Source organism: Chelonoidis abingdonii, chromosome 22 (genome assembly GCF_003597395.2).
Source record: "Chelonoidis abingdonii isolate Lonesome George chromosome 22, CheloAbing_2.0, whole genome shotgun sequence".
Taxonomy (NCBI): domain Eukaryota; kingdom Metazoa; phylum Chordata; order Testudines; family Testudinidae; genus Chelonoidis; species Chelonoidis abingdonii.
This window is the reverse complement of record NC_133790.1, coordinates 21,376,169-21,393,961: the sequence shown is the minus strand read 5'-3', so window position 1 is coordinate 21,393,961 and position 17,793 is coordinate 21,376,169. Positions and strand designations below refer to the sequence as shown.

At 38.3% G+C, this 17,793-nt stretch overlaps 1 protein-coding gene across 2 annotated transcripts in view; it reads left to right on the top strand.

The window, feature by feature from the left end:
* SPECC1L (sperm antigen with calponin homology and coiled-coil domains 1 like) overlaps nucleotides 1-17,793 on the top strand; it is a 114,488-nt gene that overhangs the window by 14,634 nt on the left and 82,061 nt on the right. The window contains exons 1-5 of one of the 2 annotated variants that reach the window (XM_075060020.1): nucleotides 2,958-3,094; nucleotides 8,852-9,041; nucleotides 12,931-13,087; nucleotides 14,162-15,795; nucleotides 16,679-16,886. In XM_075060020.1, the coding sequence (XP_074916121.1) occupies nucleotides 8,889-9,041; nucleotides 12,931-13,087; nucleotides 14,162-15,795; nucleotides 16,679-16,886 (2,152 nt within the window). In that variant the 5' untranslated portion in view covers nucleotides 2,958-3,094; nucleotides 8,852-8,888. Of the gene's footprint in view, nucleotides 1-2,957; nucleotides 3,095-8,851; nucleotides 9,042-12,930; nucleotides 13,088-14,161; nucleotides 15,796-16,678; nucleotides 16,887-17,793 lie in introns of those variants that run through there. The other variant, XM_032801312.2, reaches the window with a different exon arrangement.

Sequence of the window (17,793 nt, the reverse complement as noted above, 5' to 3'; positions counted from 1 at the left end):
GCCTCTCTGCATCAGATTCGTTTTTTGGCACAGGCGGTCTTTTTATGTTGGTCTTAGGGCTGCTAAAGCATGTTTAGGCAGCCATTGCTGCTCATGCTGGCTTTGCCCCTGCTGCTGATCTAGGAGTCTACCTGGGCGGGGAGGGGGGTTTCAGAATGGAGAAAGGAGAGGATCAGGTATGGAGCCCTTAAATACAGAAATAAAATTTCTTAAAAGGTAAACACTGGCCACTTACTCTGACCATTATTTTTGTGAGGAGTTATGTCAATAAGTGAAAATAACACTGTAAAGGACACTATCAGCTTGAAGTCTAGTCGTTTTAAAAAACGAATTAAAGTTTTTGTTTTAAGTCCAGCACCTGCCTTTGAGTTATCCTGCTAGTTTTTTGTGGTCTTACAATTGCATATTTTTATCTTTTTAAAAATGCTTCTCTTTCAGTTTTGATGTGTAAAACACTCATACCTGCAGGCGGAACTGAGAGCTGGAAAGTGGGGACAATGACTATACATGCATTGCAGTAAGCAGTCAAATGAGCAAAAGTGGGAGTGGGGAGAAGGGGAAGGGGTGTACTTTTCTCTCTCCTGGTTACCTGATGCTCAGCAGCACTCATATTAGGTGTTACTTGTAACAATAGAAAGAAAAAACATTTTCAGAGTGTAATTTTTAGGTTGATGATGTCCTTTTATTAAATTAACAACTTCTGTAGCTAAAGCAGGTCAGTCAGTCATTGGTCAGATGTGGGTTAACATGCTAGAACTGGAACTCTTTTCTGCCCCCAGTGCTATTAACCCAGAAAACCCAGCCTTCAGAGTAATCGTTGATTAATTTTCCATGAAAATGCAGCCTAAGGCTCTTGCTGAGGACTACATTTTCTGTTGTCTGTGTAATACTTTTATGACCTCAAATGGAGCTGTAACTGATATACTGAAACTGTATGTATTATTTCAACTGCTGGCCAATTTTTGCTAGTTTGAATATAACTTTTAAATCTACCAATGGGATATGGAAAACAATAACATTAAACAGAGCCTTGTTTTGCTGTTGGTATGACAGAAACCTTAAAGGAGAAACATTCCGCACTTTACATTTTTCTTCTTCCATTTTCTTCAGTGTTTCTTGTTCATGTGGGTTTTTGACCGTTAAACTTTATTGTTTCAGTTTGTATAATAGTGGGCTTATATATGCATTCAAATACACCTACAAATATGTATGCTAGTATTGCTAACATAGGAAATCCTATATAATTGTACTGTGGACTGTATTCTAAGTCACTAGTGTAGCACTTTTGAGTAATAATTATTCCTTAGTTCCATTAACTCACTTGGAATTTTTTCCTCATCTCTAGTTTTAATTCCTGCAAGAAATGGCTTTGTTAGTGTTCCCTGTCAAATTTTCTTGGAAAATCCATTCAGAAACAAAAGGAAACCTTCTGTAATAGTTTCTACTGGTGCACTTCCTATCTACAAAGGCAGTTATAGGGACACAATCATCTCAAATTTGTTTTAAAATAATATACATTTGGAATCCTTGTGTGAGCATTCTGTATTTTGAAATTCAGTTTCCAGAAAAATTAGCTGAACTTTTTAACAGCAGAGTTTGAGTTAACTAGAAGCAGTCACTGTTTTTTCTCCACAGCGTCTTGAAATACCTGCTAGTTAAATTATAATACCATCTTTAAAACAAGAATGAATTTTTCTATTTTATTAAAAGATAGAACACAATTCATCATAAGTTAGGCAGTCCTTTTGTGAATGTTTCGATCACTTGTCTGGAATGCTAAGTATTAGCAGCCGTTAAACATTGCTCACAGCAACATGGGGCTTAAATTTTCTCCAAACAAGGAGTAAGGAAATCAGGGTGCATAGCGTCTAGTTTTTGCCCAGTGATTATTCCACAATTTATAGAGAAATGTACTTTTTCGTTTGTGCCCCCAAAATAAGTTGGAATTCAGACACTTCATCCTTAATTTGTATTTTCTGAAGTCCTGGTTCCCTGTACAAACTCATTAAAAAGAAACTGTGAACTTGTAGGGAGCTCAGAAATGATGAGCGTTTCTTTCTTCCCTGTCTCTCTACCTAGAGGCAAGGTTCAAAGTACTTGTGGAGCTCATGGACTGAAAGTATAAGCTACATCAGCTACAACACTAAGGCTACGTCTTCACTACCCGGCGTATCGGCGGGTAGCAATCAATTGCTCAGGGATCGATATATCGCGTCTCATCTAGACGCAATATATCGATCCCCGAAAGCGCTCATATTGATTCCGGAACTCCACCAAGCCGAACGGAGTTGCGGAATTGACAGAGGGAGCCGCGGACATCGATCCCGCACCGTGAGGACGGTGAGTAATTCGATCTTAGATACTTCGACTTCAGCTACGTTATTCACGTAGCTGAAGTTGCGTATCTAAGATTGATTTTCCCCTGTAGTGTAGACCAGCTCTCAGAGCTGGAATTCATTGCATCTGTGTGTAGTGCAGGCAGTCCTTGACTTTCCTACATTCGATTTATGACGAACGGCACTTATGATGTTTCTGAATTGACCCCCTGATTCGACTTGGTTTAGACTTTACAATAGTTGGTCCCGCAGTGGAGTGTGTTGCGGTTCCGAGTTACGATGTTTCGATTTACAACACAATTTTCAGGAAGTAATTATGTCGTAAGTCGGAGGACTGCCTGTATATCAGTTCACTGGCCAGCCCATAGTTTGCCCAGAAATTCCTGTCTATGCTCCTACATGGGGAGTTTCAGCAGAATGTAGCTCTCTATTGTGAAGGGGGCTGCAAAACCTCCTGTGCCTAGACTTTCCTTCCCCCACCTCAGTGGCCTTCTGTGACTGCTCAGTTGGCCACAGTTTGTCCTTAATTATTTATTTTGAAATTTTACACTGCTGGAGGTGAATGGCGTTTGGGGCAGGGAATGTGTGGAGGTGAATATGAAATGACAATTACTCTTGGGGGAGTTCTGCACCAGTGCACATGTGCAGAATGCCTGTCCGCTGCAGATTTCTTTGCGTCTCCGCAGAAAAATTACTTTCTGACGAGGAAACAAAGGGAAGCCACAAGAGCAGTCACATGCCCCTCCCCAGCAGCGTGGGTAAGTTGTTTCAGGCACCTGAAGCAACTGGCAGATAGGTAAATCGCTGCTGGGTGGATGGGGCTTGGGATGGCCCAGCCAGGGCTGAGTCAGACCCACTGGGAGCCCGGGCCAGGTCAGATCAATCCCTTGTCCCTCCCTGCCAACTTCCACCACTGGACCGAGATCACTCCCCACTGACCTCCAGCCCCCTGCATCCGGACCTCCCCTTGCTGATTCCCATCGCCATGCATTTGAACCCCCACTGCTACACCCAGACCACCTCCGCTCAGCCTTCTGCACTCAAACTCCCATCCCACCGAGCCCTACCCCCATGCACCTGGACCACCCGAATGAGCACCTTGCCCCCCTCACCGTACTGAACCACAACCAGCTGTACCTGGACCCTCATACCACCAAACCCCATCCCCGCTGAGTGAGTTTCCCCCACACCCAGACTCCCCCATACTCACTCAACCCTAACCACCTTCACTTGGATCCCCTGCAGATTCCCATTGCCTCTGTGCATCCAAATAGTCCTGGACTCTGCACTGAGCTGTCTGCACCCAGATTTCCCCATATAAAACCCTCTTACCGCACACCTGGATCCTCCCCGCACTTAGCCCTGCCACACTTGATTCCTTCCAGGCTGAGCCTGCCTGCCCATACCTGGTGTGCCTGGTGCAGAGAGGCAGGGCCCTGGGGTGTTTCTGGGGCAGGCCTGACCCTTGCACTCTCAAGTGCAGCCTTACTGCTGAGTCTGTTTCAGGGGAAGGCAGGGAGTTGCAGGGTGATCTCCCACCTCTGTGCAGCCAGTGGGCTGTGCTCCCCACTGCCATGCTGGAGCTGCCACATTTATTTATTGACAAAATTTGCAGAATTTTTATTTTTTTTGGCACAGATTTTTTGGGGGGGCGGGGGGTGCAGAATTCCCTCAAGAGTCGACAGTATAGTGGGGCCAGCACCCTTAATGGCTTGGGAAGCTCTGTGACCCTTTGTTTTTGGTAGGTGTGTTATAATCTGTTTCTTCCTGAACTTTTCATAAGATACTGTTAATATGCTCACTGGAATTTGGGTGGTCTCTATTTTTTTTCTGCTGTAAATCATGGAATTCTCATGAAAAGACCATTCTACCTTGTCTTAATGGTTCTTATGTAGCTAGAACTATTGTTCAATAACTTCTTTAGGCTACATATTTTTCATTTCATACATAGATGATGTGATATTTTGTTCACTAGGCAAGGGAATATCTCGGGCACTTTTTTCCAAGGTTCTCCTATAATGGCATGATTGACATGAGTAATTTTATTTAATAGAATGGATGAGATATAAATTACGACAGCAAAACCAAGAATTGTTGAAATAAAGCACTTGTTAAGCTATAAGTAACATACTTTTAGTATTCATCAGGAAAGATGCCCCTCCCCTACTCGTCATTTACAGATTTCTGGAATGGAACATTTTAATTGATGTCCAAACAGTAACTCTGAAAGAATCTCACGCTGTTGGGCAGCCTTACCATATCAGTTTGTAGTACAGAGTTATGCCTTCTTATTGGGCAAAGCATTTTAAAAATGTTTATGGAGTTTTATTTGCAGCTGATATAAAAGTGTAGGACTATCTGCATCTGTCTCCACTTGAATGGTGCGAAGACAATATTGCACAGTATTGGTTTTAGTTTTCTGTGGTATGTGTTCTGTTGAAAGAGAAAAGTCTGGGAAAGGGTACAGGTTAGAATGAATGTTCACATTCTGCTTATTGTGACTTATTCTTTCCCTCTCTTGCTAACACTAACTTATTTGATGTGATTATTTTTGGCTAGTTTTAGTCCTTCTTTTTGTTGTGCTTTATGCCCTAGTTCTTAATTCATGTGTGGTGTTGACACACTCTCTTAGTGCAACATTAACAAACAGATAAAAATCTCATCCTATGATGTCACTTTGGATTTAGCTGTATAGCTCTTGCCTCTCTCTCTGAGCATTTTTTCATTTATTGCTAAATCCACACTGGATTCTGATTAAATAAATTTTATTCTGATGAATAAAAAATGAGTAAGTAGACATTTTTATTTTCAGTTCCCTTCATGAGAAGGGGATGTTGCCAGTTTTGATTCTTAGAAGATAATAGCAGAGTGCCTACAGGTGCTTTTCATACTATGCTCTGAAACTTGTTAGTATTGAATTCCTACTTGAGTGCAGTCTTTGGATACTTATAGCATCATAACTGTCTTTCTATTATAAAATGTTTTGGAAGGATTTTTAACTGCCATTTTTAAACAGTAGTGTTGTACTGAAACTTAGTATTTGAGTTTTTGGCTTAAAAATGAATTTATTATGTAAATGTTGTCTCTCTCTCAATTCAAATCTAAAGTGAGTAAAAATAATTTCAGGTGCTTGTTTTAAGTATTTTTCTTTTTTTATTTTGAAAAAGGATTCTGTGCTTATCCAATTACATTTTTATCTATATGCAAGTTTTAGCTACATAAAATGTTTTGAAACAGTTTTCATTAATACTCAATGTTATGGTAATAACCAGTGGCCCCAGCTGGGACTGGGTCACCATTGTGCCATACACTGTATGATTATAGAAGCAGGCAGGATTCCTGATCTGAAGGGTGTAATTTTTTGAGTCCCATGTGAAGGTGTTTATTTATACTGGGTGTGAAGTTCTCTCTTTCCAAATACTGTGGAAATATTTAGTTGCATTACCTTGGTCATATGGTTGCTATTCTTGGAGTATATACTAGTAATTTTTTTAATGAAAATTACAGCAATATGTTTTCTCTGAACTTGACTATGAATAAGAACCATCTGACATTGAACAGATACTTTATTTTGCTACATTTGCTCTCATAGGGCTAAATCCTATGCTTATTGAAGTCAGTGACAGAGCTCCCATTAATTTAGTGCAGGATTAGACAATAATTCAAATTCAGAAAGTCTAAACTGCATCTTTCTGTGAAAATGTTTTGACAGTCTCTATTCATATCTTTTTTTAGTCTAGTCTGGTAACTTTATTCACTGCAGTAAACCAGTTGCTCTAACCTATGTAATTATACACAAATGGTAAAATACAGAAAGATGTAAATCTGAAAGGGGCATTGGCTACAAAAAGATACACATAGTTTGGGATGGGAGTACTAACACATTTTGAATAAGTATTCAAACTTTAAATTTATTTCAATTTAAAAAAAGACTTCAGATTAACCAGGGTTTTTTTAATAGATTAGCAGACCCTTAAGGCTCATCCTGTCAGTTTCCTTGTTTTTAAATTGTTCATTTCTTCCTAACCATTCTTAGGAAAGGCTAATAACATGAAATATCTTTCACATGCTCTTTTGTTACCATCACAGAGAGTACTCTAGATTTCATTAGAGCAGTGAGATATTGGCTCTATAAGGTGCTTGCTTGTCTTTAAGTCAAGACATAACTTGAATTTTGCCTGCAACCTGTTTTACAGGTACATAGGTAAAGCTTGTATGCTTCAGAATAGTAAACAAAATTTATAAGACGAGATCCCGTACTTCATCATAGTGCAAAAACTTGCTCAAGAAATAATTATCCTCACACCTTGATTTTGCCTGTGCCATATATTTTCCACAATTTAATAAAGCACAATCTTTTGTCATAAATGAAAGGATAAGAATATTCTCATCTTAACTACATATGCACATTCAATATTTGTCATATTTTAAATAGTTGCAAATTATTAGTTGATGAATGACACAAGTGTAGGTGTGACAACTTGATCTTAGCTCTGAGCATTTATTTAAAGTGTTGGGTTTAATGCAGTCTGAGGGATTGGCAAGGTCTATATGTCTTGGTTAACTTTGACTGTTGATTCAGATTAGTTTCAGTCTCCACCTACAGATCAAACAGGGCACTTGTAGCAATTATAAATCACTGGTTTAAAATGTAAAGTTGAGAAGGTCCGTAGTATCTATAGGTTTTACCCTGAAATTGTAATTTAAAAAAAAAATCTCTGTCCCTTGAATTCTTCTATCTTTTGCATATGCATTCTGAAAGGTCTTTCGTTGATTACATAATGCTGTCTGTAAAACAGAGCAGAATTTGTTGCACAAGCGTACTGGTAGTTGAAAGCTTTTTTGGCTTTCTGATCATTCAAAAATGACCAAACTAAAATGTTTGAATTCAGGGATGGGAGAAGAATCTTGCTGTAATCAGCCATACCAAATGGTTGTCCAGGAGGAAGCTTTGGTTTATAAATAACCATTTAGTTGCAAATTCCTCTTACTTTCCATTTGCTGATTACATGTAATTGCCATGGGAATAGAAGTACAGTTCAGTCAGAATGGTCAGTTGTAGTAAATTTCAGTAGTTTAAAAATGAGAAGTGCTGCTGCTAACAATATCTACAGATTTGAATGCATCCAAATAATACGTAAAGATTTTTAAGTTGTAAGAAATTAAATTTTAAAAGTAGTTTGTGTACATGTTGAGCGAGTGGAATACTGTAATGTTCTTTTAAATGTTAGTAGTAGTCCTGATCACTGCATTTATATGCAGCATTTCTTCACATTCTGAATTGTCTCTAACCATTTATGTCTTTCAAATGCCGTTTTTTGTAGAAGGGGAGAAGGATGTTCTTTTCCATATTTCCTGTAAGCACTAGATAATGAGACTCCAATAAATCTGAACACCTACTTCCCTTATTCCCTTGACTTTATGGCTGCCTGACGAGAGTGGAAGTTTTCTTTTCCTTCTCTTCTTCCATTCCAGAGTCTCTTGACTGGGAGAGATGAGTGATGATAGCTATTTTCATCACTAATTGGCTTTTTCAAGAGTAAGAATGTTCCCTCCTTTTCTAATCCTCACCCAGCTCCCTGGCTGCTGAGAGTGGTGGATCTCCATTATTCTGCCTTTCCCTCTAGTCTCTATTTTGAGTTGTCAGCCCTCGTGAACAGCAGTAGTGCTCCCCACCCCTGCTACTCATAGGTTTGTCATGCCCCAGAGGGTGAAATTGGAATTTTCATACGCTCTCAACATATTGCGAATTGCAGAAGTGAAACTGATAGCTTTCACAAGCAACAAAAGACTATGAGCAGCGACAGAAACATTGAAGTGGCCTAGCTGCAGACTCAGGAATACAGTAGTGCACTGTTTTATGTTTGGCTCCCATTCAGAAGGAAATCTTCCTAATCATAGGAGCTAGGAACATAATTTCTTCTAAAGTCTACATGACTGGACCTCCATGCAAGCCAGAGACAATTTTCTGTTCACAACTGTTTAGAGGGAGAGTGGATTTTCAAGCACTGAATTTTATATATTAACACGTCTTTCCTCTCTAGCTGCCAGAACTTTTGCAGCATTTTCCTTTCAGCTTGGCAGATAGAACATTCTCTTTCCCTAAGGCCAGTGCTGGTAATCATTTATTAGGTGGTTGGTACAGAGTACTCCTATTGTATTTTTCTTCCATTCAGTCAGAGATCAAAAACATCACTATCCTGATGAGCCTTGTTTTTGCTGATAAGGAGGCAGGATTATGCGGGTCATTTATAAAATGCCATCTGTTCAGTGCTATTTGTGGGAAGAGACTTTGAAGATATTTTTTATATATAACCTGTGAGTCCAGTTGCTTTGAACACTTAGATTTTCACAAAAATCTCTCTACTCTTCTTCCTCAGTCATGCGGATACCATTTCGCTCTGGCTTATGCTTGTTGTTATCATTGGGGTACTGATTTTAAACAAATCATTCCAAGAACTATATTACATCTTACTTGTCTTTAACACTTCTCTAACTTGTTTTTGTGTTCACAGATTTGTTTGTAAATGCATCAAAAAGAGGCAGCCCAGAATGAAGAAAGCAAGCAGGTCTGTTGGCTCAGCGCCCAAAGTGCCTGGGATAAATAAAACTCAAACAATAGAAAAAATCAAACCAGAAAACGGCTCCTCAGTGTCTGCAGTAACAAAACTCTCAAAAACTGGAACATCAACATCCCTGTTGAAGGTAAGCTCTAATAGCCTTGATTTTTTTGGACAGTAAAGGATTTGGAAGGATAGAATTTTAGAATGTGTATACTGATGCAGTGGAAAACTGGGATTCATAATCTCTCAGTGACTGAAGAGAATTTCAGTAATTACACAATGCAGGACAGAATGAGAGAGTACAAATTCTGTGGTCATTAAATATTGCTGCTTTTGATGTGTTTATATGTACCATGGTGGAAGGCAATGCAACTTGTGAAACTTAACTTTCCTGACTTCTCTGTAAAAAGGGCAGAATGGGAACTGAGCTACCTTCCAGTGGGCATCATTAATCACTCTCTCAGACAGGGAGTGTCTTGTGTTGCTCTTGAATGACGTTCTTTGACTTGTGGAGTGGTTGTAGGATGATAAGCTCTGTGTCAAGATTAAAAATTCCAACTGAAATTTCTCAAGAGGGATACTTCAGTGGGGAATTGAGAGGACTATGTTACTTTTAAGAGACTGCCTAATTGGTATACTTAACGTTGGTGACTGGTGTCCAATCCATGCAGCCATACTGTTCCTGTAGTTTTTCATTCTTTCTCCGTTTTGTATCTGGAGTGGAGCTTCAGCCCAATTGGTGTGTGCTGATCTTACCTTCCATCTTCTTATTTGTCTTGTAGGTTTCTCCTTACTCTCAGCATAACAAGGCACCAGGCTTTGGAGCCTATGTGCACATCACATTGCACCTTTTACGTCCCCTGGGCCCTTTAAAATTGAATGGTATAGTCTCAGGGAACATCACTGGGAGCAAGCATGTGACTTACAGGAAGCCAGGTATAATATTTTCTGCCTCTTAGATGGGGGGCAGACAGGAGAGACCCATGATCAGGAAGATCCATGTCCAGGAGTCTCCAAAATAACCAGACAGGATTACCAAAATCAAAGGGTGTTCCTCTCCCCTACCAGCTGATAGAAATTAGAAAAGTCTTGGATAGATACTACCCGGAATTTTGTGGTGTTTGTTTTGGGATGTTGTTTTGACAATAAAATGAGCGTTGAATACAGGGACGTGTGAAGTGCCTTGTACTTGGGACTTTATTTTCTCTCCCCAGCTGGTGAATCTGCACATTATCTTATGTTTAGAAATAGATTCCTGACAAAACATTGTTTGTATCTTGGATCCTGTTTAATACAAAACTTTGCATCATGTGACACGTAACGATTCTGAGTAGTGTCCAGTGTCATTGACAACTGTCCTCTTAAGAGCTGACTGGCATGTACTTCTGACTGTGGTATGTAGCTTACTCATCACGAGTTTCCAGCTGTCATACCTTTTAATCAAAACAAAGAAGAGAATGATCTATCTATCTCTGAAAGGATTTGGCCTACTATGTGTTTACAATTTTCTCTTTTTATCAGTAGCATTCAGGCGACGCAGGTGTACAATTTTAAAAAAGTATTATGTCAATTACATGCATCTTAGGCACAGCAAGAAATTCCCTTCTCAACTAGTGACTGACAGTTGTTGCATCTTAAGGGTTTTAGCTAGGTTTTAATGACATAGTTGAGTGACTCATTCTTGTGTGGTTGTCGTGCCAGCTGTGTGAAATAAAACTATGTACATCTTTCAAGTGTTCTCATATGTAGGAGAAGTTGGAAGGTTTTAGTTTGTAGACCTAGGCACACTGGCAATTTATATATCTGAGGGAGTTAAAATATCAGTAAGCAACTGCTATTTTAAAAGGAACGTATCTATGTAATTTTATCATTTATGGTGTTGTCTATGAAGCCCCTGGCATGCAGTCTTCACATAGAAAATGTGTCATCTAACCTTTAAATTTATTGGAGTGTACTGTATTTTTTTGTGAATGTTAATACATATTCCTAGACAAAAGTTGTTTAGCTGGAGTTAAGATTGAGAACATATCAGTATTTTAAGTTAAAATTAGGGCTGTCAAGCAAATAAAAAAAATAATCATATGATTAAAAAAAAATTGTGATTAATTGCACTGTTAAACAATAATAGAATACCAGAGTTTAAATATTTTTGGATGTTTTCTACATTTTCAAATATATTGATTTCAATTACAACACAGAATACAAAGTAAACAGTGGTCACTTTATATTTATTTGCGCTGTAAAAAAAAAACAAAAGAAATAGAATTTTTCAGTTAATCTAATACAAGTACTGTAGTGCAATCTTTTTATCATGAAAGTTGAACTTACAAATGTAGAATTAAGTAAAACATAAAAAATTAAATTTGCATTAAAAAATTGCTCCAACAAGTTTGTTTACATTTGCAAGAGGTAACGCTGCCCACTTCTTGTTTACAGTGTCACCAGAAAGTGAGAACAGGCATTCTCATGGCACTGTTGTAGCCCGTGTCGCAAGATATTTACATACCAGATGCGCTAAAGATTCATATGTCCCTTCATGCTTCATCCACCATTCCAGGGGACATGTGTCCATGCTGATGACGGGTTCTGCTTGATAATAATCCAAAGCAGTTCAAACTGACGCATGTTCATTTTCATTATCTGAGTCAGATGCCACCAACAGAAGGTTGATTTTCTTTTTTGGTGGTTCAGGTTCTATAGTTTCTGCATCGGAGTATTGCTCTTTTATGACTTCTGAAAGCATGCTCCACACCTCGTCCCTCTCAGATTTTAGAAGACACTTCAGATTCTTATATCTTGGGTAGGTGCTGTAGCTACTATCTTTGTCTTTTGTCAAATCTGCAGTGAAAGTGTTCTTAAAATGAGCATGTGCTGAGTCATCAACCGAGCTTACTATAACATAAAATATATGGCAGAATGCAGGTAAAACAGAGCAGGAGACATACAATTCTTCCTCAAGGAGTTCAATCATACATATAATTAACGCATTATTTTTTTAATGAGAGTCATCAGGATGAAATCATGTCCTCTAGAATGATGGCCGAAGTATGAAGGGAATACGAATATTTACCATATCTGACATGTAAATTCCTTGCAATGTCGGCTACAAAAGTGCCATGTTCTCACTTTCTGGTGACTTAAATAAGAACAGGGCAGCATTATCTCCTGTAAATGTAAACAAACTTGTTTGTCTTAGCGATTGGCTGAAGAACAGGTAGGACGGAGTGGACTTGTAGGCGCTGACTTTATATTGTTTTGTTTTTGAGTGCAGTTATGTAACAAAAAATTTACATTTGTAAGTTTCACTTTCACAACAAAGATTAGATTACAGTGCTTGTATGAGATGAATTGAAAAATACTATTTCTTTTGTTTATAATTTTTACAGTGCAAACATTTATAATAAAAATAATGTACTCTTTGATTTTAATTACAACACAGAATACTATATATAAAAATGTAGAAAAACATCTGAAATATTTAGTAAATTTCCATTGATATTCAATTGCTTAATTATGTGATTAAAGCTGCGATTAATCACAATTAATTTTGAGTTAATTTCATGAATTAACTGTGATTAAATGACAGCCCTAGTTAAAACACCTAAATAGAAGTGATATAATTTATTATACATCATTATATAAACCCAGAACACTCATTTAAAGTTAAACTTAAAGAAATCCAAACATATTAAGGTTTGGAAATGCACAGTTAAGGCACTAAAACACCAACCTGTAGTGAGACCATGTAATTAATCGTAAAATTATTAGGGTTCATAATTTTTTTGGGTCCTGATCAGACTGAACTCATTAAACTGATATTTAACGACACACCTCACCCACCTTGTGTCTCAGATAGTGGATTGGCTACTAGTGCGTGTTATCTAAGCAACAATGTATTGAATGTGTTTTTTAGATCTTAAAATATATTGTGTATAAAAATGTTAACTAATCAAAGCTGCTGTTATTACAAGTGAATATTTCCAGTCTTGCACTTCATATCCAGTCATGTTAATATCCTTTTCCCTTTTCAGACAAAAAGTAATGATGACCTTTTAGCAGGAATGGCTGGTGGTGGGGTGACTATGACCAATGGTGTGAAGACAAAGAAGAGCACCTGCACATCCACAGCATCTTCAGCTTCAGGGACCACCATGAACAACCTGGAGAATAAACCCAAGACTATTACAGGTACAAGGAGATATTAGTCTCAAAGGGTTGTTTCCTTGGCTTTTTTTTGGTTCTGTTATGAAACCATTGCAGCTGTTCCATAGGCAGGGACCAAAGCACCTAATGAAGAGCTCAGCACAGGCCAGGCCAAATAGAGCACTCTGCCAATGACCCTTCTCACCCAGTTTGTATTGATAATCCTTATATTGCAAGTCCTTCATATACTATTTTTTTGTATTGGTCATTTAGCTTTTGCTGTAGTGATATTCTCTGGGACCAACAGCTAATGTAGATTTATGCTGCTAAAATAATCCCTACTTTGGGCAGTAAAGGTTTTAGATAAGGGATGAACATCTTCAATACTGGCTGTTGTGTTAAGCTAGTAATCCCCACGGATGTACATAATTAAGGATAAAGAATTTTGTAAAGCCTTCAGGCAGGTCTTACATTCCATAGTGTTTATCACCACACAATTAGAAATCTGTTTGTTATCCAATTGCTAGTTTTGGGGCTCAGTAAAGTTAATAAAATTGTAAGTCACCTTGCAGTAAAGAAGTGATGATACTGCTCTCTGCTTCAGCATTTTTGAGTGATAATGGTGAGAAATTGAATTTGATGGTGAGAATATTTAAATACTTTGATTTCATTCTTGGATCAGAATATACATGTTTATAAAAAGTACTCAAATCGGAACTGTGTTCCCACACTTAAAAGTGAAGATGTAGCTGTGATCTGTGAACTTAAAGAGAGGATATCAAGTATCTTACATATAGTTACTCTTCATTTTTTATACAATTTATTAAAAACTTTGGCGGAGAATATCTTTTCCTCTTGCAAACAGTAGGTTTTTTAATCCTTGTTTCGGGAGAGTGGGGTGGCTTAACACGTCTTTAGACACTATAAAGAATGTTTAATCCTTATTTGAGACTCTCATAAATAGACTGTACATATTTCATTTTCAAAAGTGTGGTTTAGAATGGCAGCCATTTTATAATCATAGCAAAATATATAGTCTTATATATGTAATTTCATACATGTACTCACGTTGCTGATTTTTTCCAAATGAATTAAAATTAAATTTTTAAAAACATACAGGTACAAATTCCACAGCCAAGCGTAGCACTTCATCTGGAAATAAAGAATCTAGCTCTTCTAGGGAAAGAATACGCGATCGTTCCCGTCTGAACCAAAGCAAAAAACTGCCTTTGACAGGACAGGGGACTAATGATCCCATTCTGGCAAAACGCTCCCGTAGTCGTACTAATCCAGAGTCTGATGTTCGGATGAGTAAGTCCAAATCGGACAATCAAATCAGTGACAAAGCTGCTTTGGAAGCTAAAGTGAAAGATCTTCTGACTTTAGCAAAAACTAAAGATGTGGAGATTTTACACTTAAGAAATGAACTCAGAGATATGCGTGCTCAGCTGGGCCTTAATGAAGATCAGCATGAGGGTGATGAGAAGTCTGAGGAAAAAGAGACCATTATAGTTCACCAGCCAACTGATGTAGAGTCTACATTATTAGTGTTACAAGAGCAAAACACTGCCATCCGAGAAGAGCTCAACCAATTGAAGAATGAGAATCGAATGTTGAAGGACAGATTAAATGCATTGGGCTTTTCTTTGGAACAAAGGCTAGACAACTCTGAGAAACTCTTTGGCTATCAATCTTTGAGCCCAGAGATCACAACTGGTAACCACAGTGATGGTGGTGGCACTCTTACATCTTCAGTGGAAGGTTCTGCTCCTGGTTCAATGGAAGATTTGTTGAGTCAGGACGAAAACACTTTAATGGACAATCAGCATAGTAACTCCATGGATAATTTAGACAGTGAGTGCAGTGAAGTTTATCAGCCACTTACATCAAGTGATGATGCCTTAGATGCTCCATCGTCTTCAGAGTCTGAAGGAGTACCAAGCATAGAAAGATCTAGGAAAGGAAGCAGTGGCAATGCAAGTGAAGTTTCTGTAGCTTGTCTGACAGAACGGATACACCAGATGGAAGAGAACCAGCATAGTACAGCTGAGGAGCTTCAAGCAACACTTCAGGAACTCGCAGATTTACAACAAATAACTCAAGAGCTGAACAGTGAGAATGAAAGACTTGGAGAAGAAAAAGTAATTCTTATGGAATCCTTGTGCCAGCAGAGTGACAAGTTAGAACACTTCAGCCGACAGATTGAATATTTTCGCTCCCTTTTAGATGAACATCACATCTCATATGTTATTGATGAAGATATGAAAAGTGGGAGGTATATGGAGTTAGAGCAACGGTATATGGATCTTGCTGAGAATGCTCGTTTTGAACGAGAGCAACTGCTGGGTGTCCAGCAGCATCTGAGCAACACTTTGAAGATGGCGGAACAAGATAACAAGGAGGCCCAAGAAATTATAGGGGCACTGAAAGAACGGAACCACCACATGGAACGAATTATTGAGTCCGAGCAGAAAAGTAAGGCAGCATTAGCAGGCACCTTAGAGGAGTACAAAGCCACAGTAGCCAGTGACCAGATTGAGATGAACAGGCTAAAGGCTCAGCTGGAGCATGAAAAGCAAAAAGTGGCTGAACTGTACTCTATACACAATTCTGGAGATAAATCAGATATACAAGATTTGCTGGAGAGCGTCAGGCTGGACAAGGAAAAAGCAGAGACTTTGGCCAGCAGTCTGCAGGAAGAGCTGGCTCTCACTCGCAATGATGCCAATCGACTGCAGGATGCCATTGCTAAGGTAGTGTTCAAACAATTATCATTCTATATCTTATAAGTATAAGCCTCCAAGCCTCCCTCCACTGTTCATTACAGTTTTTCAATTTGTTCCTTGGATGCATATGACCAGTTATGAGCTTTGCCAGAATGTGCCTGTATTCAAGATTTTTCTGTTGGATCTTATGTACAAAAAAAGTGTGTCCTTTTATGAAGCTTTTTACACCTAAACTCATCTGTACTGGATTACTCGTATAAATGACACATGTTTAAGGGAAAAAATAGATATGTAAAACCTTAGTTGGAATTAAGCAGATCATTGTTTTTTAAATAAAGCGATTGTGGGACATCCTTAAGCAGGTGTAAATAATTTATAGCTGATTTACCTAGGCGGTGCCTCATGTATTGTGCTATAATATTCTTTCTCAGTAATTGGCAAAAAATGATGAAAAGATTAGCTCAGGGCTTAAACCTTGTTCTTGTAGTCACGTTTGTGGGGGAGGGGGGAACATTACTCATTTTTTTTTGGCTGCTTCTCATTTCAGCTTGTGATTCAGTATTATTCTGTTACTGCTTCACTTGTCATGTGGTGGGATGCTTGATAGATTCTGAAACAAATTCAATTCGGAAATAAGAGCTTAACTGTGAAAGTGGTCCAACTTGATAGTTGCAGTGCAACAAAAATTTAGGTATGACATATCACACTTTGATCCAGATATAGCAACTCCTAATGAATTCACACAAAGCTTCTCAATTTACTTAACACTTTTTGATATTAAATTTAGTTCTTATAAGATTTTTAAAAATATTTTAAGGATGATGGCTGTGGCAGTGAAATGCAACCAATTTTTATTTTGAGTTCATCTTTGTCCTGAATTCATTATGATCATTTAATGGTTTTTCTTCAGGTTGAAGATGAATACAGAGTCTTCCAAGAAGAAGCCAAGAAGCAAATTGAGGACCTCAATATGACTCTAGAAAAGCTTCGGGCAGAGCTAGAAGAAAAAGAGACTGAAAGAAGTGACATGAAAGAAACAATTTTCGAGTTGGAAGATGAAGTAGAGCAGCATCGAGCTGTGAAACTTCATGACAACCTCATCATATCTGACTTAGAGAGTAAGTGATATGAGTTCCTCTTGATGCATCATATTTTAACTTGAAAACATCTGAAACAGGATAGTAAAAGTATTTTAACTGTAGTTTGCGCACATGTGGTTTGAAATCAGAATAAACCTTGCAGAAAGAATGAATGAATCTTAGAAGGAATGAACTCAGCTTGACTTTGGACTTGCAGGACTAGTTGGGGATGGGGCCGAACACGTGTAAGTTGAGAAAATGTGAAATGGCAATCTTGAGAATAAATATGAATCCTCAATGCCATTTTGAGTCAATTTTCAAGCAGAACAGCTTGTAGTTATAGATTCGGATTATGGCATATTATCTGTGATTATTGATTTAATTCTGTCTGGGAGAACCCAAGTTCTCTTATCTCTCCAGTACAGCAAAGCTATATACCCTTCCAAAAGTTAAATGTGTCTACATCTGCGGATAATTAGGTTGTTCCTAGACCAAGAAAAGTCTCCCTGTTGAAGAAAATGTATTTTCAATGGAGACATTGAACAGGGACCCTAAATAATTTTGCATATACTGTTGTCTTCGTGGTCACATCCATGTGTACTTGCTCAAACTGTGAAACTGAAAATGAATTTGGCAGCTCTAGTTGGGAAAACTCAAGCAGGTTGGGAAACTTTCTATCCTGCTGTCTCTTAGCGTCCATTTCCTGAATAGACTGTAGGACTGGAAGGGACCTCGAGAGGTCATTGAGTCCAGTCCCGTGCCCTCATGGCAGGACCAAATACTGTCTAAACCATCCCTGATAGACATTTATCTAACCTACTCTTAAATATCTCCAGAGATGGGGATTCCACAACCTCCCTAGGCAATTTATTCCAGTGTTTAACTACCCTGACAGTTAGGAACTTTTTCCTAATGTCCAACCTAAATCTTCCTTGCTGCAGTTTAA